This window comes from Lissotriton vulgaris, chromosome 12 (assembly GCF_964263255.1).
Source record: "Lissotriton vulgaris chromosome 12, aLisVul1.2, whole genome shotgun sequence".
In the NCBI taxonomy this organism is placed as follows: Eukaryota; Metazoa; Chordata; class Amphibia; order Caudata; family Salamandridae; genus Lissotriton; species Lissotriton vulgaris.
Genome location: NC_141700.1, coordinates 756,133,032 through 756,157,972, shown reverse-complemented (window position 1 = coordinate 756,157,972; position 24,941 = coordinate 756,133,032). Strand labels below are relative to the sequence as shown.

The window sequence follows — 24,941 nt, the reverse complement described above, 5'->3', positions numbered from 1 at the left end:
AAAATCCCCAGACGCTCTCTTGGCCTACAAATAAATAACTAAATAAGTAGATACATGTCTGAATGCTATCCCAGATTCTCATGGAGACCTCGAGGGAAACCCTAAAATTAGCCCTGATATTTGAGATCTCACACCTGGGTGAATTAGCACTTAGAACACAATCTGGGAAGAAAAAGATTCCTGAACAGAAGTAAAATGAATGGCACTTACATTTAGTTATTTTTAAATCCGTGACTGACTGAGTAAAAACATGCTTGAAGGTTTCCAGTACTTATAGGGACAAGAGTGGGCAGATTCCCTCTGGGAGTTCTCTGAAACTGTCATGCAGAGGAAATGAGGCTCTGATACATAAACCTCTAAAAGAGGGATTTAAAATGATTAACTTGGTTTTGCAAACTCTTAAAACTAAAAACAATAAGACTCATGGGTAGAAAAATTTGGATATATTGCTGCACAAATACAAATTAAATGAACATTTGTAAAGGATAATCATCTCAAATGTCTTCAGAGGAGTGGGTGCCTGCTGTTATTGCATGTGAAATGAAATGACTGGGGCAGGATGGATCAGGCGAGGGCATAATCTGGGAAGGGGTGGTAACACCCTCTGTCAAACTATTAGTGGTTTACTTTTTTGAAGCTACTTCTTGCTGCTGCTGACCTATTGGAGAACTTCCCGGTTGTAGAACTGAGGAGGCATGAAAGTGGCGCATGCACACACAACCAAACTGCACACAACCAAACTGCCACACTCCTGAAGACCATGTGCCTTTGTATTGCCTCCAACTTACCTGGTGTCAGATTGCCTCCCTGGTGGGCTGCATCCTAGACTGACATTTCAGTATGCCTGAAGGAAACCCAAGGATGGGGGCTATGAATGGTGTGGGGAGTAATAGGAAGCATGTAGATTCCTGGGAAGGTTCATAAGGAATAAGGTAGGTGGGAGCATGCCCAGGAATTCTGGCTTGGGAATGAATAAGTGCCTGGGAGCACTCTACAGGATTAAGAAAGCATTAGAAGGGAGAGGGTTCCCCCCAGAACTCTTCAAGGGATTCTGGAGGGCTTGGAAGTTAGAAGTTGTTATGGAGCATCCCAGGGGATAGTGGACAGCATTAGAAAGCCGGAGATGCTTGGAAGCACTTCAAGTGTTCTGGGAAGCGTCTAAAGGCAAAAGGTGCCTAGGAGCACTCCAAGGGATTTTGGGAAACACCAAAAGGGACAAGGTGTCAGGAAGCCTCTAGGGAGGGACTCTGGGATGCCTCTCACTGGAAGTACTCTAAAGGTTGTCAGAATTTTTGGAACAGAGACGGTGTCTGAGAGCACATGAAGAGATCTAGATAGGCGTGGAAGAGAGAAAGTGAGCGACCACGGTACAGGATTCTGGGAAGTATCGAAAGGGAGAAGGTGCCAGGGAACACTCCAAGGGATCTGGGTAGCCTCTGAAGGGAGGAGGTGTCTGAGAGCATATCAAGGTATGCTGGGAAGGCCCTGGAGTGACAAGAAACATGGAAATTGCATTGAAGTACCCTGGAGGGTTATAGAAAGGCTTGCAAGTGAGATGGTGTCAGAGCGCAATTCAAGGGCTCGAGGAAGCTTCTGGATAGAGTAAGTGCCTGGGAACACTACAGAGGTGTCCGGGGTGAATGAGAGGATGCCAAGGAGCAGTCCAAAGGATTCTACCATGGATTGTACATCAAATGATGGCTGGGAGAACCTCAAGGGATCTTGGAAGGTTTGTAAGCTAGACGGTGTTTGGAACACTCCAAGGCATTACAGTAGCCTCCCTGCATGGACGGTGCCAGAGAGCAATCCAAGGGATTCTGCGATGGATTGTATGTCAAAAGGTGGCTGGGAGCCCCCGAGGGAACTGGGAAGGTTTGAAAGCGAGAAGGTGCCTGGAGCCCTCCAAAGCATTAGAGAAGCCTCCCTAGATAGGAGGAGCCGGGGAACTCTAAGCAATCTGGGAAGCCCCTGAAGGGATAAGGTGCGTGGGAGCACTAATAAGAAGGCATCTTGAGGCTTTGAAGGGAGAAGGTGCCTGAAAGCACGTCAAGGGATTTGGGAAGGCTTCGAATGGAGACCGTTCCTGGGAGCACTAAGGGTTCTGGGAAGGCTTCGAATGGAGACGGTCCATGGGGACACTCTAAGTCTAAGGGTTCCGGGAAGGCTTCGAATGGAGATGGTCCCTGGGAGCACTAATGGTTCCGGGAAGGCTTCGAATGGAGACCGTCCATGGGGACACTCTAAGTCTAAGGGTTCCGGGAAGGCTTCGAATGGAGACGGTCCCTGGGGACACTCTAAGTCTAAGGGTTCCGGGAAGGCTTCGAATGGAGACGGTCCATGGGGACACTCTAAGTCTAAGGGTTCCGGGAAGGCTTCGAATGGAGACGGTCCCTGGGGACACTCTAAGTCTAAGGGTTCCGGGAAGGCTTCGAATGGAGACGGTCCCTGGGGACACTCTAAGTCTAAGGGTTCCGGGAAGGCTTCGAATGGAGACGGTCCATGGGGACACTCTAAGTCTAAGGGTTCCGGGAAGGCTTCGAATGGAGGCGGTCCATGGGGACACTCTAAGGGTTCCTGGAAGGCTTCGAATGGAGACGGTCCATGGGGACACTCTAAGTCTAAGGGTTCCGGGAAGGCTTCGAATGGTGACGGTCCATGGGGACACTCTAAGTCTAAGGGTTCCGGGAAGGCTTCGAATGGAGACGGTCCATGGGAACACTCTAAGGGTTCCTGGAAGGCTTTGAATGGGGACGGTCCATGGGGACACTCTAAGGGTTCCGGGAAGGCTTCGAATGGGGACGGTCCATGGGAACACTCTAAGGGTTCCTGGAAGGCTTTGAATGGGGACGGTCCATGGGGACACTCTAAGGGTTCCGGGAAGGCTTCGAATGGAGACGGTCCATGGGAACACTCTAAGGGTTCCGGGAAGGCTTTGAATGGGGACGGTCCATGGGGACAATCTAAGGGTTCCGGGAAGGCTTCGAATGGAGACGGTCCATGGGGACACTCTAAGGGTTCCGGGAAGGCTTCGAATGGAGACGGTCCATGGGGACACTCTAAGGGTTCCGGGAAGGCTACGAATGGAGACGGTCCATGGGAACACTCTAAGGGTTCCGGGAAGGCTTTGAATGGGGACGGTCCATGGGGACACTCTAAGTGTTCCGGGAAGGCTTCGAATGGAGACGGTCCATGGGGACACTCTAAGGGTTCCGGGAAGGCTTCGAATGGAGACGGTCCATGGGGACACTCTAGGGGTTCCAGGAAGGCTTCAAATGGAAACGGTCCATGGGGACACTCTAAGGGTTCCAGGAAGGCTTCGAATGGAGACGGTCCCTGGGAGCACTAAGGGTTTCGGGAAGGCTTAGAATGGAGACGGTCCCTGGGGACACTCTAAGGGTTCCGGGTAGGCTTCGAATGGAGACGGTCCATGGGGACACTCTAAGGGTTCCGGGTAGGCTTCGAATGGAGACGGTCCATGGGGACACTCTAAGGGTTCTGGGAAGGCTTAGAATGGAGACGGTCCCTGGGGACACTCTAAGGGTTCCGGGAAGGCTTCGAATGGAGACGGTCCATGAGGACACTCTAAGGGTTCCGGGTAGGCTTCGAATGGAGACGGTCCATGGGGACACTCTAAGGGTTCCGGGAAGGCTTCGAATGGAGACGGTCCATGGGAACACTCTAAGGGTTCCGGGAAGGCTTCGAATGGAGACGGTCCATGGGAACACTCTAAGGGTTCCGGGAAGGCTTTGAATGGAGACGGTCCATGGGGACACTCTAAGGGTTCCGGGAAGGCTTCGAATGGAGACGGTCCATGGGGACACTCTAAGGGTTCCGGGAAGGCTTCGAATGGAGACGGTCCCTGGGAGCTCTAAGGGTTCCGGGAAGGCTTCGAATGGAGACGGTCCATGGGGACACTCTAAGTGTTCCGGGAAGGCTTTGAATGGGGACGGTCCCTTGGATCACTCTAAGGGTTCGGGGAAACTTTGAATGGAGACGGTCCATGGGGACACTCTAAGGGTTCCGTGAAGGCTTCGAATGGAGACGGTCCATGGGGACACTCTAAGGGTTCCGGGAAGGCTTCGAATGGAGACGGTCCATGAGGACACTCTAAGGGTTCCGGGAAGGCTTCGAATGGAGACGGTCCATGGGGACACTCCAAGGGTTCCAGGAAGGCTTCGAATGGAGACGGTCCATGGGGACACTCTAAGGGTTCCGGGAAGGCTTCGAATGGAGACGGTCCATGGGGACACTCTAAGGGTCCGGGAAGGCTTCGAATTGGGACGGTCCCTTGGATCACTCTAAGGGTTCGGGGAAACTTTGAATGGAAACGGTCCCTAGGAGCATTTTAAGGGTTCTGGGAAGGCTTGGAGGGGGGGGTATCTGGGAGCACATAAAGGCAGTCGAGGAAGTCTCGAGGGGGGTGGCCTGGGGCATTTCCAGGATTCAAGGATGACTAGAAACAGAGAAGGGGCTTAGGAGCACATACCTGCATGATGATGATCACTGTTCAGTCAGTGTGCTCAGGTGGCTTGCTGGGGTCAACTAGGGCAGAGAGATACCTGGATCGCTAAAGGGACAGAGATAATTGCGGATCAATGCAGAGAGATGCATAGAGCAGAGAGTATTCTGGGTATTTAATGATACAGAGAGGCCCGGGTGGCTCAGACAAAGAGAGACCTGAGGACACAGGGCACAAACAGGCCCGGTAATATTTTAGGTACAAGATGCCCAAGCTGGGACCAAGGACTCAGAAAAGGTCATGGCAAACTCAGAATATACAGCTGCTTTGCTGTGGTTCAGGCTACAGAGAAGCCATGTTAAGGGTCATGAAAGAGCATGTGAGACTCAGAGGACACAGCTGTTTGTGTGTCTATCCGGATTTGCTCATTCCGGATTTAGGAGCTGGTATGTACTCTAAGGTGCATGCACAGTTGGTAGGATGTATCAAGCATGCATTGCAGGTTGACTACACAAATCAAGCTAGTGCATATATTTTCACACTTTAAATAAAACAACGTCCCACGTTAAACTAGTGTGCATAAAAATTAAGATTATTGCTAGCACTATGGCATCAATAAAACCAAACTTTGTGCTGATTTTCAAACACTAACACAGGAAGTCCTGCAGAACCAGACAGAGATGATAGCAATGGTGAAAGACAAGCACAGTTGGATCCGGCACAAAATGGATACTTCACTCATGGACTGTTTTAAAGTTTTTTACTGAGTGTTTTGACAGCTGATCAATGCATTTTTTTATTTCCATTTAATTGAAAGAAATGAAGGTTTCTGAAACAAATTTCCTCTCATTGAATTCTCGTCGGATGTCAGTTCATTCCACCTACAGGATTCACTGCAAGGAATGATCCTGCTTGAAGATCACAGGTCAAAGGAACATTCCAGGTCAGCATCCCTCGACTACCAAAGGCAAACATTCCAGGTCAGCATCCCTCGACTACCAAAGGCAAACATTCCAGGTCAGCATCCCTCGACTACCAAAGGCAAACATTCCAGGTCAGCATCCCTCGACTACCAAAGGCAAACATTCCAGGTCAGCATCCCTCGACTACCAAAGGCAACCATTTTCTTGAAACAATGACAAAGCACTATGCTCGGAATCCCTGGAAAAAGCTGTATACGTTTTGTTATCCGCCTGTTGTAGAGTGTGTCCTTGCCATGAGTGAGCCCCTCACACTGAGAAACCTAAATATACACTTTTTTCCTTTCTTGTTAATTTTCTTGTGGGTTTAGAAATCAACTGTAATGATTTGAGTTCAATAATAAAAATGTGTTAAAATCCAGTGTGGTCCACAAGTCTAGTCTAACATCATGGTCAGCTGCAATCTTTGAGTCACGAAACCCGTCCCCACTTGCCACAATTTGTCTTCATACGCAAACTGCCCATTCCTCTACCACACTGGGGTGACTCAATATATCTGCAAATACAATGACATACGTCATTAGAGTTCCCCCTCTTGTTCACAAATGAAGATTCCCTTTAATAAATTTCTGCGATCGAACCTTCCACATAGGGCACCCAGGTGTCTGAAACATTCCGCTCTGAGCATGAATATGAATTTTGCACTTGGTGGCCCTATATAAGAATAGTCTAGACACAGACCACCTCTAATAAGAGCAATGTACCACTACCACTCCTTACCTACAAAAATTTGATAGGTAGCTTGATTAACACCTCAAAGGATATCGTATCACATTTATCGGAACAGTCAACTTGTGGACATCTGTAAAATACATCAATATAAGAACGACTTGTACATGGAGATTCATTTTACCAGAGACTGCTATAAGACCATCTACTATAAAACAAATATACTAATATTGCTCTTGTTATAATCTTTTTTTTTTTATAGAAAATGCGTGTTAAAATAAAATTCTGATTTATCGCACACGTTTGTTGTGTCATTCTAACTGGAAAAAAACCTTTTTTTTGTCCCGAAAGGACATTCCCTTAGCAAGAGATTGCCCGCTCTCCTTCAGTTGTCCAAGTACCTCCTTTGCATCAAAATAAAATTTCTTAGATTGAAATCCAACAAGCAAGAACTTTGTATCTTTTTGTGTGAATCCACCCAAGGCAAGAATTATTTGTGACTGAAACATTCCATCATCAAGACATGTCAGCAACAGTCCTAGGTGTTCATGCGTGTTTCAGAGGTTCCCGCCAGAGGGATATTTGGCTTCTGAGAAGATATTTGCAGTTTGGATATGTTTGTTCCAGAAGACACCAGTTTTGATATAAGAACCTTCTAACCAGCAGAATTTATTAAAACCTCATAAATGCCCATCCTGTTTTGAGGTGATTTCAGTCATAAGAATATGGTCCATACCCTCATCACGTTCTTGCTGGAGGAAGATAATGTGATACGCTGGCCGGTGATGGACATTATCCGGAATGTGCAGCCGGTCACTAGAGAGAAACTGGTAGTTGAGGTGTACGAAAGAGGTTCACAGACTCCACCTGGCATGAATATAAAGGGAGCCTTACCATAGACCCCCGCCCCTGGTCATTGTCCGAAAGGAGGAAGAATAGCAGCACAGTGACCTCGAGCCTCGAATCTACTTGACTCAGTGCACCTGGAAGAGGCCGAAGTAGGTGAGATAGCGGTCCGTTTTGAGGCTGACATCTTTGACGGTCTTGATGAGAATGGCGGAGTTGGGCTGGAGTAGGACCAGGCCAGAGACTTGGCAGACCTTCACCTCGGCTTCCTGGATGCTGGCAGCAGTGGTGGAAAACTCCTCCAAACAGCGAAACGCCACCTCCCCATCCAGTGAGATGTCGAGCTTCACATAGATGCTCTTCCCTTCATTGAAATGTACCTGAGGGGAGTGGGAAGGTGGAGAGAGAGAGAAACATTTAATTAGGTTTCACATTGTCGCTTTTAGTTCAAAGACAGATCCGATCAATACTACATTAATTCCTCAAACTCGAACACTTAACATAGTCCGAGTAGGGTAGGCCTCCTCGCAGACCTGAACAGAAAATTATGCAGAACAGTAAATAGATTTGGTCCATGTGATGCAGGAACTCCCTGACACCTCACCAGCCCAACCCAACTTGCTTGGGTGAAAACTGGTATTCCAATACCGCTGCAAAATCTGTATGAGAAAAACAAAGAAAATGATGTGTGGAATGCTTCAATTACTCTAGGCCACTACAAAGAGGGACCAACCACATCAAGTCTACCTTGGTCCGGCTCCCATAAGTACAGTCTAACCCGGACTGCTTCTGAAAGGGAACACAAGCAACCCCAGACCGGGATCAACCGTGCAGCCGGAGTCCAAATTCAGCACCATGAGAGCAACTAATTTATACTACTTTTTGTGTCACAATGCAAAGGGGCTTCCGTATCAGCGAGTGGTATTCTGTATACTCAAGGAATCGGCTGTCCGGAAGCCAGGGGCTGAGCTCCCTTTCAATGTAACTGAGGAGCAGAGCAGTAGATGGTTGTACCGTATCTGTGCTCGGTCAGGCTAAACTCCTGCATAGAAAGTTTATGAGAGTTTATCTAACTATATCTGAGGTGCAACGGAATGTACACCTGTGTTAATTGTTATGCAAAATAAATAAAGTTCAAATAAAACTTTATCTGGGGTGGAATACAACTAGCCTTGTATCTGACGGATTTGGTTAATTTAAGGTTGGAAGATCCAAATTAAAAAGTGAATATTCCCAGCAACCTTTCTGTCATGCCAGGATGGGCCATGAACTGCTCACATTTTATCAGACCTCCGCACCACTTCCCTTTCTCTAACCCTCACCCCTCGTATCTGACATAGCAGATGTGGAGGTCACTCCATCTACCTAGCAGCGAAGATATGGTACGAGCTACCTTTTCGTGTTCGGACCTCCCCATCTCTTCCAGAGTTGCGAAATTCCCTGAAGACCTGGCTATTCAGCTAATCAACTGGACCCTGCCACCACCTGGATATCCTCACGGATGACAAGAAACCATCTACAAATCTACTGATTGATTGATGAGTGTTAATGGGCAGGATTCTTTATGTTACCCCTTCTGTGCTCATGACGGCCATCATGATTCACAGCGGGAGTGTGTGCACGATGGCCGGGGGCCGTCTGAGACACGCCCGCGATTGGAATGTACAGCACTGCGGCGGAATTCGCGCCGCAGCCAAGCGACACCCTTCCATCTGTCCGACATGGTTTGTTACATTTATAAATCAGTTTGCTAGATTATTAGTGGGGTTGAAACATGCTTAATCTTACATTTCAAGATAACTGTGTAGCCACGTCTCAGGCTACTTGTTGTGTTACTATTCCTTGAAACAAGAGCTTAACTGTCCTTTTGAGGGTGAATACTCTGGGCCTGTCTCAAGGCTACCTACATGGAGTTATCTAGAAGTCATCTTCTCTCCGACTGCCTGCAGCTGCTCTGTCACAATGAGGAGCACTCACGTGGGAAGCAGCAAGGGGGAAAAACCTGCCTCAGTGTCAAATCACAAGCTAAACTCAATCACTGGGCCCTTTAGTGCCCAGCTATACCCAGGATACTTGGAAGATTAAATCAGGTGTGTGTTTGCACAAGGCCTCCTACAGTATAAGAATTACTCATTGTCAGCCAAGTTGCATCTTCCAGCCAGATGAGAGAAGTGTGTGTGCCCAAGACTTGGTCTTAATCAAGTTTAATAGCAGACCAATATTGAGTCTTACTTGTCTGTAATACCAGACCAAGGCTGAATGTCATTCAAGCTTCAATATAGACCAAGACTGGGTCTTATTCAACTGTAGTAGTCGACCAATATTCATTCGACTTTAGTAACAGACCAGCATTACTCATCTTTAAAGGAGAGCCGTATTGAGTCAAAGTCAACGTTAGTACCAGACCTAGACTGAATCTTATTTAACTTTAATAACAGACCAAGACTGAGTTTTACTCAATTTAAACAACAGAAAAAGACTGAGTTTTATTGACCTTATACCAATAATAAGACTTATTTGACTTTAGTGACAGACCAAAGCTGAATCTTATTCAAGCTTCAATAAAAGGCCAAAACTGGGTCGTATTCAGCTTTAATAGCAGGCCACTATTAAGTCTCACTCGACTTTAATAACAGGCCAAGACTGAATGTTATTAAACTTTATTAAAACACTAAAACTGAGCCTTATTCAACTGTAGTAGCAGACCTTTAATAATTCGACTTTAGTAATACACCAACATTAATCATCTTTAAAGCAGACTAGTACTGAGTGTACTCAACGTTAGTAACAGACCAAGACAGTGTCTTATTCAACTTTAATAGCAGACCAATATTGAGTCTTGTTGACTTTAATAACAGACCGACACTGAACATTATTCATCTTTAATAACGTAGTAAGACTTAGCTCTATTTAACTTTACCAGCAGATCAAAATATTCTTCTGTATTAACATGCCAATATTGCATCTCATTCAACTTTAATAACAGACAAAGACGCATCGCATTTAATGTAGACCAGTACTAAGTTTTATTCAACTTTGATAACAGACCAAGATTGAATTATATAAAAAAATTATAGCAGACCAATATTGAGCCATATTTAATTTTAATAACAGACAATACTGGGTTTTATTCAATTTTAGTAGCAGACCGAGACTGCCTTATCCAACTTTAGTAGCAGAACAATACTGAGTCTTATTCTAATTTAACAACAGACCAAGACTGAATCTTTTCAACTTTAATGGTATACCAAGATGAACTTTTATTCCACCTGAATGGCAGACCATTATTCAGTCTTATTCAATTGTAATACCAGACTAAGAGTGAGGGTTATTCAACTTTATTAGCAGACCAAGTTTGATGTTTATTCAACTTTAATAATAAAGATGAACTTTTATTCAATTTTAATAGCAGATTAACATTGAGCCTTATTCAATTGTAATAACAAACTAAGGGCCAGATGTACTAAGACCCGTTTGTGACCGCAAAAATGTGTGGGCCATGTACTAATCCTATTTTGCGAGTCGCGAATCAATTTGCAACTCGCAAAATAGGATTAACGACTATTAGGAAGAGGAGTTCCAAGGGCGTCCCTTTACTAATAGCGAATCCAGAAACTATGTATGACTGTTTTGCAGTTTACCACCCTTCACAGAAGGGTGGTAAACCACTCGCAAACAGGAAGGATTCACCAGGGGACCCCTTCCCCTTTGTGAGTGGCCCTCAAAATATAAAAGGACCACAAAAAAGACCACTGCCTGCCCTTAAGAAATGTAACTGAAAAGTTTATTTTTAATTTTTTAAATGCATCCCGTTTTCCTTTAAGGAAAAGAGGCTGCATTTTAAAAAAACTGCTTTATTTAAAATGAGTCCCAGATATGGTGGTCTGCTGACCCCAGCAGGCCACCATCCATGGGAGTGCCATCCATTCCCAAAGGGGTCGCAAATTGCAACAGGCTCATTAAAATGCATGAGGCATGCAATTTGCGACCTCATTGGAAACTGCAAAACTGTTGTGCATCCCAATTTGCGAGTCGAAATGGGACGCAATTTGCAACTTGCAAATTGGTGGAACAGACATCTGGCCCAAAGAGCGAGTTTTATTCAACTTTATTAGCAGACCAAGATTGAGGTTTATTCAACGTAAGTAGCAGACCAACACTAACTTTTATTCACTTTTATTAGCAGACCAATATTAAGCTGTATTCAATTGTAATAACAGACCAAGAATGAGTTGTATTAAACTCTATTAGCAGATAAATATTGAGTCTTATTCAATTGTAATAACAGACTATGAGTGAGTTTTATTCGACTTTAATAGCAGACCAATATGGAGTCTTGTTCAATTGTAATACCAGATTAAGAATTTGCTTTATTCGCCTTTAATAGCAGACCAATATTGAGTCTTATTCAATTGTAATAACAGACTAAGAGTGAGTTTTATTCGACTTTAATAGCAGACCAATACGGAGTCTTATTCAATTGTAATACCAGACTAAGAATTCGTTTTATTCGCCTTTAATAGCAGACCAATATTGAGTCTTATTCAATTGTAATAACAGAATAAGAGTGAGTTTTATTTGCCTTTAATAGCAGACCAATATGGAGTCTTATTCAATTGTAATACCAGACTAAGAATTAGTTTTATTCGATTTTTAATAGCATACCACAATTGAGTTTTATTCAATTGTAATAACAGACTAAGTTATTAGCAGACTAAGATTGAGGTTTATTCAACTTTAGTAGGAGAGCAAAGTAACTTTTATTCACTTTTAATAGCAGACCAATATTGAGTCTTATTCAATTGTAATAACAGACCAAGAATGAGTTTTATTCAACTTTATTAGCAGACCAAGATTGAGTCTTATTCAATTGTAATACAGACTAAGAGTGAGTATAATTCGACTTTAATAGCAGACCAATTTTGAGTCTTATTTAATTGTAATACCAACCTAAGAATGAGTTTTATTCAACTTTATTAGCAGACCAATTCAACATTAATAATGGACCAAGACTGAGTCTTATTCAATGATAATATTAGAACAAGATTGTCTTATTTAACTTTAGTGGCAGGCCAATATTATGTCTTATTCAACTTGAGTAACACACACGACTGAGTCTGATTCAACTTTAATATTAAACCAAGACTCAGACTATCTCAACGTTAATAATAGACCAAGAGTGAGTCTTATTCAATTTTATTAACAGACCAAGAATGAGTCTTGTTCAAGTTTAACACCAGACCAAAACTGAGTCTTATTCAATTGTGATAGGTAAGTTTGGTTTCCCCAGCACATGCTAATGTCAACATGTATTACATAAATAACAGATATCAACAATTCTTGTCTTTCTTTGAATTTGTTAGGTTTATTCTCATATGTTCTTGTTTAGTTCTTTTTTTAGCCTCTTTTTACCCAACAAGTGTTTTGTCGCCTATGGCAAGTGGCCGCGACTTCCTCAGGGCTGTTTCATTGGTATGGTTAGTGTTATCTTTTAACCGGTTGTAATTCTGTCCCGGTTTCCCCAAAAAGTTCCTTGCAGCCTTCCGTTGTCCCAGCGAGTACGTCTAAACGTACTCGCTGGGATGACGGAAGGCTACACGAGCAAACACTCGGAAGGCGGTAAAACAGATGACAACAAATAATAATGGATAAACTGATACAATTGGGAGAGAAAAACTAATGAAGACAAAGAAAGACAAGAATTGTTGATATCTGTTTTTTATGTAATAGATGTTGACATTAGCGTGTGCTGGGGAAACCAATTTTTTGTACAAACTGAGTGATTTTGGTCTTCCAACTGGGGAGGGGGTGATCCCTCCACCTCGAAGCACTGCACATAAATAAGTTCACAACAACTTTCAAGTGTACTTCTGTAGAGCACCACAGAACCTTCTGCAAACCTCACCCGCGCTAGCGTACAATTGTGATAGGAGACCACGCCAAGACGGAACCTCATTTATCTTCAATAGCAGACCAAGACTGAGTCTCATTTAACTTTAAAATAGCACCAATATTGAGTCTTGTTTGACTTTAATAACAGACCAATGCTGGGTCTTACTCAACTTAAATAGCAGACAACTACTGAGTGAACACGTGTGTGGGTATAGCAGTAATTTATGCATGATGTGATGGTGAACGTCCGGTTACAAATTATCATTACCCAGATTCAAAACACTAGGAAGGGCTCGGGTATGATGTTTCCTGATCCTCACTGGGTGAATGTTGGCGCATTGCAAGCCCTACCGTGGGGTATCACCCCGGTGCTGTCAGACAGTCCTGATACTCACCTGACAGTACAGGTAGTACAGTCCCCTCTTGGTCACCTTGAACTCCCCGTTCTCGTTGTTGTAGCTCAAGGGGTTTGTGGAGTTCATCTTCACCTCCACCCAGTCCTTGATGATGCCGTAGCCGTCTAGAAAGGAGGGAAATGGACAAGAAATCAGCGCAGTGTACCCTGCAGCATTGCCAGCCCAGTAGAGAGCTTCAATGCACTGTATGTCTCATAGCCTCCCAGAGGTTTAGTGGCAGTGACTGACTCAGAAATCTTTATGCATCACGTGATCTAAATCTCTTTCAGTGAGTAGCCAGAACAGAAAAACTGCCCTCACGTTTGACTATATCCCAAATGGGATATAGGTCAAGTGAGCTCAAGCGAGTAACGCGAGCTAGTGAAGCAAGTGACCCCAACCATCCCCATGAGAATTTATTTTTTTGCTTCTGTCTTCTTTTTATCACGTTTACTCTTATTTCCACCCTTGTTTCTTTTTTTCTTTACAACTATCTTTAATTTTCCCTCTGTCTTGCTATCTTTCTTACTATATTTGTTTCCTTCTTGGTTTCAGTTGTTTATATCTTTTTTTCCATTTTGGTTACATCTTTCCTTTCACTTTCTAATTTTTCTTTTCACATTTCCTTGTCTTCCTGGTTTATTAGGTCTCGCCTGTCGATGCGCATGCGCATCGAGCTTGCGAGACTATGGGGGCTTAAACACTCTTTAACCAACTTGCAAGGAATCGTGGCGATTCCTTGCAGTGCCCGTGAAATTCAAGCTCAATGCGCATGCGCATCGAGCTTGAAAGCGCGTGCACATGCCCCCAGCCGCCTGCCTTGCATTCCCTCAGGCGCACTCCTCCCACACCCCCGCTCCGCCCCCTCACCTGCCCGCCGTGTCACATTTCTCCTCCCCCCTCCCCTTCTCTGCCTTCCCTCCGTCTTGTCTCTTGCAGTGCCTCCCCTACTCTCCTCCCCCCTCCTCCTCCTACTCTCCTCCCCCCTCCTCCTCCTACTCTCCTCCCCACTCTCTCTCTCCCAGCACAACCTTGTTTTAAGATAGCCTCCTCTGGGTCTCGTTTAAACTTGTTATTAAATTCAGTTTTTCACTTTCACACTCACTACACGGTCTCTATGTTTCAATTTTCTGTAGTGCGGTTAATTTTAATTGTGCTGTACAAAAGCGAGGCAACCCGGGAGTGCGGCGCATATCTGGCGGAGTGAGGGACCATCTGGTAGAGAATAAATGTGTTGGCCTAAGGCAGCTGTCAACCAAGCACATCGTCGGACCAGTCTGGGGGACTTCCAATGACACAATTCCACAGCAAGGGCTTAATCTACCTCTATTCTCCCTGCAATGGGTCTCGATCACTAGTGTACGAAAGCCAGTACTTCCCTCTCTGTAGCACTCCTCTCCCCGCTCCGCCCCCTCCCCTGCCCGCCGTGTCGCATTTCTCCTCCCCCTTCCCCTTCTCTGCCTTCCCCCTCCGTCTTCCCCCTCCGTCTTGTTTACCATGGCCGCCCGCTTCACGGCCGCCATGCACATAAGTGAAACATACAGGGGCACCATTTTAGTGCGCCCCCTGCGTTTATCATTTAAAAAGAATTTACAGCCATGGCACCCATTGCCGCCTGGTAGGTCACGCAGTGTGACATGCATCAGGGGCCCAGTGTAGCCCAAATAGCTGCTACTCGCCGTTCATCTGCTCCGTTCTGCGATGGTGCTTTGGCCCTGAATGTAGCAACGGAAGCATGAGGCTTGGCCAGAGCTGCTCTCCTCGGCCACTACCATCAACGGGCACAACAGTCACCCGAAAGCAGCAGCATAAGCAGAAGGCTTGACCCTGCTTTTGTCAACATACATTTGTTTGATATAACCACAACACCCGTTTTACTCAGGCCCGGTGCTGCAGCGCGACATATATCAGGGGCCCAGCGTAGCCCATAGCTTCTGCACGCTGTTAATCTGCTCCTTTCGGTGATGATGCTTTGGACCTGAAAGCAGCAATAGAAGTGGGAGGCTCGGGCGGAGCTGCTCTCCTCTGCCCTCTCCATCAAAGGGCACAGCAGTCACCCGAAAGCAGAAGCAGAAGGCTTGGACGGAGCTGTTATCTGTAGCAACTGCCATTGATGATCAGAGCAGTCACCCAAAGCGCCGTGTCCAGAGGAGGTAAGGGACCCATTGGTTCGGGGAGCCATCCTGAGTGTTTGTCTGTACCTAACCCTTGCCTCTTACAGCTAAACACAATATGCTAATGACCATTTCACGGTATGATCACAGGAGACTTAGCTTTTAGAGGTACTCTCACACTATATAAATAAAAAACAGTTGCAAGTCAAAAAGGGGGCACACTATTCTAGTATCATAAAGTGCTAGAGGGCACTATATATGTTTACCAAAAGGGAGAGAGAGAAAATCCCCATCAGAATACCCTCCTGAAGATGGAACATGAGCTAGATTTAAACAAATTTGTTACCTTGTGTCAAACCAACTTATGTAAAGGGGAAAAATAATATATGCCATGCAAGGAGGCCTTATATCTTTCTAGTCATAGTTGATTATTGCATGTTTGCTTCTACAGCCCCTCACCCTCACACACACCCTCACCCTCACACCATCTCACCCTCACACCATCTCACCCTCACACCCTCTTACACCCTCACCCCATCACCCTCACACCTCCTCACCCCTCCTCACCCTCATCCCCCTCAATCCCACACACCCTCACCCACACTCACACACCCTCACTCATCCTCACCCCCTCACCCTCACACCCCCTCACTCACCCTCACACCCCCTCACAACCCTCTCACCCTCACTCAGCCTCACACCCCCTCACCCTCACACACCCTCACACACCCTCACCCTCGCACCCTCTCACCATCACCCCCTCTCCCTCACACACCCTTACCCTCATCCCCTCACCCACACTCAGTCACCCTCTCACCCTCACCCTCACACCCCCTAACCCTCACCCTCACCCTCACCACCTCACACACCCTCACTCACCCTCACACACCCTCAAACACCCTCACTCACCCTCACACACCCTCACCCTCACCCTCACTCACCCTCACACCCTCACACACCCACTCACTCTCACACCACTCAGTGCTACAACACATATTGTGTTGCAATAGGTGTCACATTTGCGAAAGATAAAACTATTGGCATTGTAAATAACAAAGCTATTAATTTCGCAATTTTCAAAACAAGCACATAAATGAAAAATGTGTCCTTTACAATACCAATAGCTCAAACTTTCCTAATGCGAGACCTATTGCATTGCTGTGCTTCTCTCCCCTGCTGCACTCTCCTGCTCTCTAGAGATGTGGCCTAACGACCAGAGCTGCCATCTATGTCACGTAAATACAAAACATGTTGCATTCCAAATGCTATAGGTGTCACATTCGCGAAAGTTATAACTATTGGCGTTGTAAATGACAAAGCTATCAATTTAGCTATTTTAAAAACCAACAAATAAATAAAATATTTGTCATTTACAAGACCAATAGCTCCAACTTTTCTAATGCGAGACCTATTGCATTTCCAATGCTTGTATTAGTTTTCGTTCTTTCCATTTTATTTCATTCTTTGTTTATTTCTAACATTCTTTCTTTATTAACTGTTCCTTCCTTCCCTCCTTTCCTTTTGCTTTCCCTCTCACCATTTTTCATCGCTTGCCTTCTTACGTTTCCTTGCTTCCTTCCTTTCACCTTCATTCCTTATTTCTTATGATTCTTTCTTTCCATTGTACCTCTACTGCCATCTTTCATTTTCTCTCTCTTTCACACTTTCCCTTCATTTGACTATCTCACTCTGTTAAAAATGCACGTATCTGCTCTTTCTCTCTCTCCGTGGCTCCGTTTTGCCTCACCCGTCGGCCCTCCCATTCCATTCTCCAGAATTGAGTTACTTTAGTCTCCAATCAACTTTAATTCGAGGATGCCAAAAAGAACAATTAAATATCTTACTGTGACAGAAAGGCAGTGGTCCAAGGCAACATCCCAAACTCCCCCTCACTCCCCCGGTTCAGCTGCTAAATTGGGGGGGTTTATGGCGTCATTCATCCCTTTGAGAGAGGCTCACGCAGCAGCCTGTGACCAGTGTCCACCAGGGGGCGTGTTTGTTGCACAGTGTTTTAGAAATTTTTGTTACAAGGTCTTTCAAGAGTTACTACTACCAAGGTAGGTATCAATTGTACTGATAACTGCACAAACATGTGACATCAGAATCCTACTCGTACAACTAAAACAGCTGGAATGACAGTAAATGTGATGACACATTAGTATCACTTAGTGGGCTAACAAATTCACACAGCCCCCCCAAAAAAAGAAGACATTGAGTTGACAAGACTCCTTCATAAATCCTTGGGCTTTTTAGAGCCGTCTCAAACCAGTACTTTTCCTAATGTAGGATTTTTCTGTGATCTTTTTGGTTTTTTAATCCCATACGTTAAGAATTCCAAGTAACCCCACTACAAGTGTTCACTGGGTTTGTGGCCTGCAGGTACTACACAAAAGCCATATGCCGGTGGCTGTGCCGTGCCCTGTGCCCAGCATCATGAGCCCCATACCCAGGTGTTTAAAGGGATGCCCTGCATGTAGCTCCTCGCTTTACAGGGGCGGCATTAGGCATGTGCAAGCTGTGCACCTGCACAGGGCCACCAAACCCCAGGGCCACCACGCCAATATATATCCTTCATATAATAATCCTCTCAGGATGGATACATATTTGCGTGGCGGCCCCTGGCAGGGATTTGGCGGCCTCTGGCTCTGTTCCACTTCCAAACACCCTGACCCCCCCCCCCCCTCTTCACTGGCCTCCGCGCTCTGCCCCACCAGGACCCCCCCTTCCTGGGCCCACCTACCTAGACTCCTTGCCCAGGGCCGCCATGAGCCTAGAGCCGCCCCTGCGCTTTATATGTCACTGGAAAAACTTGAGCAGAGGGGGCTGTATCATAAAGGTAGGCGTTTGTGCCAGGCACGTCTGTGCGCCAGCGCTTTCTAAAGCGCATGCGCATAACTCAGAGGTTTACTGAGTTAGTGCACGCGCTGCAGATAGCGCTGCTTTATTTTATTTTTATTTTATTTAATGCATTTTTATATAGCGCGGAATTTACCCAAAGGTGTCAGAGCGCTTTACAATAGAACCAAGTACGTTACAGGAGGAGAATATTACATATTTACACGTTACAGAAACAGACGAGAAACAAGAAAAGGTAAAATAAAACAATAGATGGCAGTCACACAAAAAACATAATAGGATGAAGATTGTACAGGCATAGATTACAAATTTACAATAACGAAAGTAAGTCCTTGGGGGGACATTAAATGGGGTGAATTCGTTCTGGAAGTGTCTTTAGAAGAGAAGAGATTTGAGGTCGGATTTGAAGGTCCGGTAGAGGTGGTGGTACGGAGTAGTGGAGGAAGTGAGTTCCAGATTCTCACCGCATGCTGGGGGTCACGTAACTAGTTAGCATGGAGGAGGAGCTGCTTGGAAACAGAGGGGTAATCACTGCTCACTGTTTCCGAGCGGTGCCATCTGAAGCTCGTGCACTAGGTGGAAAAATTCAATGGTAAATGTATCTGCTTTAAAAATTGTGCAGCATAAAACAAGCACATCTGCTCGCCCCCTCATGAAATGGCCGAGGTGAGCCCTTATGTGCAGGCATTCCTCCTGAAGCACTCGCTGGGCACAGTCCTGGCCATGCCCAGCCCGGAGCAGGACGAGTTCTTTGGCAAAGCCCGGGTTCCACTAACATGCCCCCATTGCCAACGGGGAACGGCCTTAGGTTACATCCAGCGGGTACTGGCTGCATAGAATGGCATCTGCCCATGTAACCTTCCTGCAGTGCCCAGTTGGAAGTGGTCATGCGGTGTGGCCAATGGCCACAACCTCCCATACCTGGTGGAGACGGGCCATGGTTCAATCAATCAATCCTGATTTATAATGCACGGGTAATCACCAGATAGGGTATCCAGGCGCTTGCAGGTCTCGGAGGCTTATTCGATCAGCCAGGTCTCGAGGGCCACTCGGAATTCCGAAAGAGAAGTGATGGTCTGGGAGTGCGTGGGGAAACTGCGCCAGATCTGTGCTGCGCTGAGGGAGAAGGAGCGTCCCCCACTTCTGCTTTGGTAGATGCGGGAGTGTGGGCAAATGAAAGGCAGGCAGAGAGTAGGCTTCTCGACGGTTGGTGGAAGAACAATTTTCGTGCTCTCGCTTACCAATGATCACTCATGCCCCTGGACATCAGGCCACATAAAAAAGCAGACGGAATAAAATATTCAGCTCTGTGCAGTCACCTGCACTCCATGTCAGTCAGACAATTCCAGCTCAGATGAAGACAGATAGTGTTTTTAAAGCTATGAAAACCCTACAGATGTATTCCAGATCTGGAAAAAGCAAGCAGGACAATGGGTTCTCTGTTCTTATGCCACATGTGTTGCGATTTCATGCAGCAATTCTCTTTACAGCTCGTCTCAGACCTCCCTGTGTGCCTAAACAAGGAGCAGCCCTGGCGAGGCGCCCGAACACCTTAGAGGTTCGCTCCCTCTTGACCAACGTGCACAAAGGGCCCAAGGATTGGATTAAAGAGACGTGCCGTCTGGAGGAAAGGTGTGTGCAGATTCCTCAAATGTCACCCAAGTTATCATTAAATAATATTTGCATTTCGTATGGATTAACCATGAGTACAAAGGAGCCGTCATCTACAAATAGAACAATTTGCCTCCTATCTCCTATTTCCTCTTCTGGGCTAGTGGTGGTTCCCTCTAACAGCCCCCTCACTCTCCCCGGAAGTATTAGATCTGTAAGGCCTGGCGCGGCCCTTGCACGTGCAGCCAGGAGGATGGATTGCTCAATTAGGTCGTCCTCCATGCAAACCACCAGGTCTTTGTTCTGCAGAAGGAAGTGGGTCTGTGAAGGGCCTTTCCAGAGAGCTGCTTCCCTCAGAGATGAGCACATCCTCATAGAAGGGGTGACCTCACCTGCAGGCCGGAGCAAAATCCAGTCAGAATAAATCCATCAAATAAGACTTGAAAACCTGGGGGCATGGGTTCCAATCCCGGCACTTGACTATCAATTGTGTCATTCCAGGCAAATAACGTACTCTCTCCTTCTGCCTAGAACTAAACATATGCATATCACGTGTAATGAATTTGTAAACATGTGATCTTGAGAAGTGGTAATCCTCAGATGATGTGGAGACCAGCGAGCAGCAATTTTTTCACATCTAAGGTCCTCACCGTGGCTTCATTCTAATTATTATTACTATTACTATTCAGCGCTTACTACCCCTGACGAGATGTTGAAGCGCATTTTGGCGAGTAGCGGATGGAAAGCGGAGGGAAGAGTTTAGAAAGGATTATTTGGGATTTCATAGACGTTTGGTTGAAGTTAGAGAGCCTGTTCGTTGGATGAGCAGGACAAAGGCTGGATAGAGGAGGGAAGAGTTTGGAAAGAGTTGTTTAGGAGTTCGAGGTTGTAAAAGAGGTTTGGAATGAGTCCGAGAGGGGGAGAAGATATTTTGGAAGAGGAATAGGATTAGTCATTTGATGAGGTTTGGGGCGATTATTACATTTTATGTCTTCTCTGCAGTGGGAGGAAAATGTATATATATGTAGATACATGACCACACATAAGAGGTCTACATACATAGAGATTTTTACATGATACGCATATCGAAAAAAATCAGGAGATATCCAATTGGATTGGATAAAGTCCCATATGTACATGCATGTATAAATATTTACAAACTCGCACTTTCCGTTGTTTGCTTTAAATTCATTTTTTTTAAATTGTATTTATTAGGTTTTTGAATATATATTTGTCCCCCAATATTTCAATGGTGAAGCACTTATAGATACAATTATTATACTGAAATGTACACATCGCGACAGTCGTGTGTTATCATAAGAAAGTAAACCCATACACAAACACTCATCGTCTTCTGTTATTGATGTATAGATCTACTTATATATTGATATAATCACAAAGTTATAAATATATGTATGTCTGTATATAATATTATTTATTTTAACTATATTTATTTTGATTCCTGTGGTAAGTATAAAATATATAAAGAGAGATACATGCCCATATTATTTTTGCTTGAGTTCTTCCATTAATTAATTAGTATTTTTTTCTACTATTTCATTATTTTGGTTTATGTTTAAGTAATAAACAAATGTAATAGTTAACATTTAACATAATTCCTGTATAATCATATTTATATGTTGTGATATGAGTGACCACAATAAATAGCGATCCATAATCATGTAGTCAAATACTTTTATGTTATTTATGCACTGACCTATACACATTTTAAGCATAAATATAAGAATGTATACATGTTTTTATTCAAAAGTAATAAGTGCATTTGTACAAAGAGATGCACATATCTGAATACATGCATATAATCGAAATGTCACATACAAACGTATATGCACCATGGGTGTCTTGTTCATATATTGTTGTATATTTGTATTTTGAATATGGTAGTTATGTAGGGATGAGCCAGCTCTTGAATAATCTTCTGAAGATAATATGGCTACCTGTGGATGTTATGTTTGGCATTAATGAATTCTATAGTTTGGCTTCTTGAGCAGAGAAAGATGTTTTATATTCTTGTATGCTGCTATTTAGACGCGGGTGCCAATCAGGAGTGGCGGGTTGTTGTATGTATTTTATGATTTTACTCCTGATGAAGAGCGGTCCTGTTCCGTGTATTGCTTTGTGGGTGATACAAAGCTGCTTGAAAGTGTATCTTATGGCAACCAATAACCAATTTAGAGCCTTCTAGGTAGGAGAGATGTGGGTTTTTGGCTTTGTATATAGTAGGCTGGCAGCAGAGTTCTGAATCTGTTGTAGTCTTTTCATAGTTGTTAACACCTTCGGTGCTCATGATGGCTCCCGGCCGTCATGAGTCAAAGTAGGTGTGTGCTCATGGCGGCCAGGAGACGTCAAAACTTTGCCGCTCCGCCCACGTGCGATTAATTCCTCACCTGTGCGGGCGAATTAATCAGTGGGCGGAGTTCTGACGGCTCGCGGCTGTCATTAGCACACGCCCATCGTGATTTATGACGGCTGGGAGCCGTCATGAGCACCGCGGCGCCACGCCCACTCCTAACCCCGCCCGCACAGCGGCAAAATTAACGCCGCAGTGAAGGGGTTAAAGATAAACCATGGTGGAGGCTATTGGTGTGATCAAATCTAGACAGTGCAGGAGAGATAATAGCATGGACTGTGTGTAGAAATCCCAGGTTGGGGAAGATGTGTCACAGAGTTTTCATAGTAATGAAGCTCAATCTTGCTAAATTATCAACTTGGGCAATCCTTAATAGCTTAGAGTTCATGGCAACTCCAAGGTTTTTTAATTCCTTGGATACTTTAGGAAGTGGTTCCAGACCGTCAGACCAGGCAGAGAAACGTGAGAGTGAAGGCCCAGAATGGGAGACTAGGTGCAAAAACATTGAATCACACTGTCATTCCCCCTGTGAGGGTGAAAACTCTGAAACATGGAGCAAATACTAACCTTGGGGCACAGGTCTCTCCCCAGAAAGAGCCACCAAGCCAGCTTTCCAAACAGACTAATAATGACTTAATGGTTGGGGCAGGGGCACTATTAGTGGTGAGTGGCCATGAGGACAGGACTGTGGAGCAACACCATCAAGCAGCAAGACTTCCTCTACATCTCTCTATCCCAAAAACAAAGATGCACCTTTGGACACACAAATACACACACAAACCTTTACCCAAGAAGTTGCATACACACACACACATGTGTTGGTAATTTTACACACATGCGCGTTCGCACTGCCACTTGCCCATGTGTCAAACTTAGCACTGGCCTGGAGTCCTGAGTAGCTCAGATGGTGCTGCCTGGCACCATAAATGTGGATTCACCAAAGAGCAAGGGGCAGTGCAAGTGTAATCGGGCAGCCTTGGACCTCTGATGACATCACAGGGTTGGACCCTTGTCCTTTTTTTTGATCCCTCAACAGCCTCCTCTTTGCTACCGTGGGGCCGAGGAAGTGCTGGTCATCGTTTGTAGTACATACAGCTCAGAGTCTTGTGTACTTTCTGTTCTTTCCGCTGCCTTTCTGATCCGTGAGACCAAGGCTAGCAGAAGACTCTGCCAAGGGTAGCCAAGGGTAGCAAAGGTAAAAAAAAGGGTAGCATCAACTGCTACACCTGGCTGCTGTTAAGTGACGACGGGAATGATATATATATATATATATATATATATATATATATATATATATATATATATATATATATATCCACCAAACGATTACTCCATAAAGAAACCCAGGGGACACAGCGGGGAACTTAAGGAGAACTTAAGGAGTTCCTCGATAACTTTGCTGCAAGGCGCAATGCATTTTGGCGCAATGCCTTCATCATATGCCGCCAGCCAAAACTAAGTTCCTTCTCCACCCTCCTTAGGCCATCCCAGTTGTGGGAGGTAATCAGGCTCCACTTCAAATGATAACAGCTGCAGTCCGATGTCCAGGACTACGTCTCCCAGCATCCCGTGTTGCGGTGAGTACTGAGTGGGACAAAAGTTCCTTCTCTCAATGAGCGCTGTGATGCCAAGCAAAGGGGGGTATTTGTATTTCGGAAAGGCTTCATTGATAACAGTTCAGGACCCCCTTGGGTCCCGAAGGCTCTGCCTCAATTAACAGTTCAAAATGGGGCATGGAGAAGGATATAATAAACCCGCTCCTTTGTGAAGTCACAAATTGTCAATGACAACGGCCGCTTGCCTGGCCTGATCATGAGGCGGTCCTGCAGTTCCAATACCTCGGACGAAAAGAGTTTGCCACATTGCTTGCAATCCACAGGACTCTTGTAGAGCGGGTCCCCTTACAAGCGTTGCAGGCAAATCACATGAAAACATCCACCAAACAATTCCTCCAAAAGAAACCCTGTGCACACAGCGGGAACTTTCGGGAGTTTTGCTGCAATGCACAATGTGTGTATATATATATATATATATATATATATATATATATATATATATATATGTAACCAAAAACGCCCAGAAGCTTGAGGCCGCACAGCACTGCAGGTAAGTAACAACTCTATTTAAACCAAGCAGGCAGCTTAACATCCCTTTGAAATCCATGGCCTGATGCGTTTCGATGCCGCTGTTTGCATCTCCTCAGAGGCCGTGTCAGCGGAGGTGATTAGTGGCTACAGCATCTCCCCTGCCTGTTTCCATAATAGGGGGCTTTCAGTGCTCCTCCTTTGGTGGCAGTTCATTTTTAAATGCACGCTGGGATTTGAGGTCTCATTTTGCCAATTAACGCCCTCTAGTGGGTTACCTCCGCTGCAGCTAATTATGGACAATTTTTCTTGGCCCTCAATTGAGCCTTGGATGAGACTCTGCTGGCTTCATTAAAGGTTCCCTACAGCTTCAGAAAGAGGAAGCTTCCTCTCTCCTAATGCCCATTGGTTGTGGGCAGTGCGATCCCTCTGCGGCCTGGACCCGCCGCATAACATGTAACTAAAAACGCCCAGAAGCTTGAGGTGAGTATGAGCTTGAGATGATATATATATATATATATATATATATACACACACCACGTGACTCCTCCGAATCTCTCGGCGTTTCAAGCTAGCACGCCAGCAAACAGAAGGAAGACGGACCACAAGGACTCAGCATCAGAAAGATTTTATTCGGTACACAGAAAGCAGCTACACGTTTCTG

At 45.2% G+C, this 24,941-nt stretch overlaps 1 protein-coding gene across 1 annotated transcript in view; it reads right to left on the bottom strand.

The window, feature by feature from the left end:
• Positions 1-5,202: 5,202 nt before the first annotated feature.
• Positions 5,203-24,941, bottom strand: part of TNFSF12 (TNF superfamily member 12) — a 210,558-nt gene continuing 190,819 nt past the window's right edge. Inside the window, exons 5-6 of the mRNA XM_086946056.1 lie at positions 13,242-13,366; positions 5,203-7,334 (exon numbers count right to left, since the gene is read on the bottom strand). Coding sequence (XP_086802182.1) covers positions 7,083-7,334; positions 13,242-13,366 — 377 coding nt within the window. The 3' untranslated portion in view covers positions 5,203-7,082. The remainder of the gene's footprint in view (positions 7,335-13,241; positions 13,367-24,941) is intronic.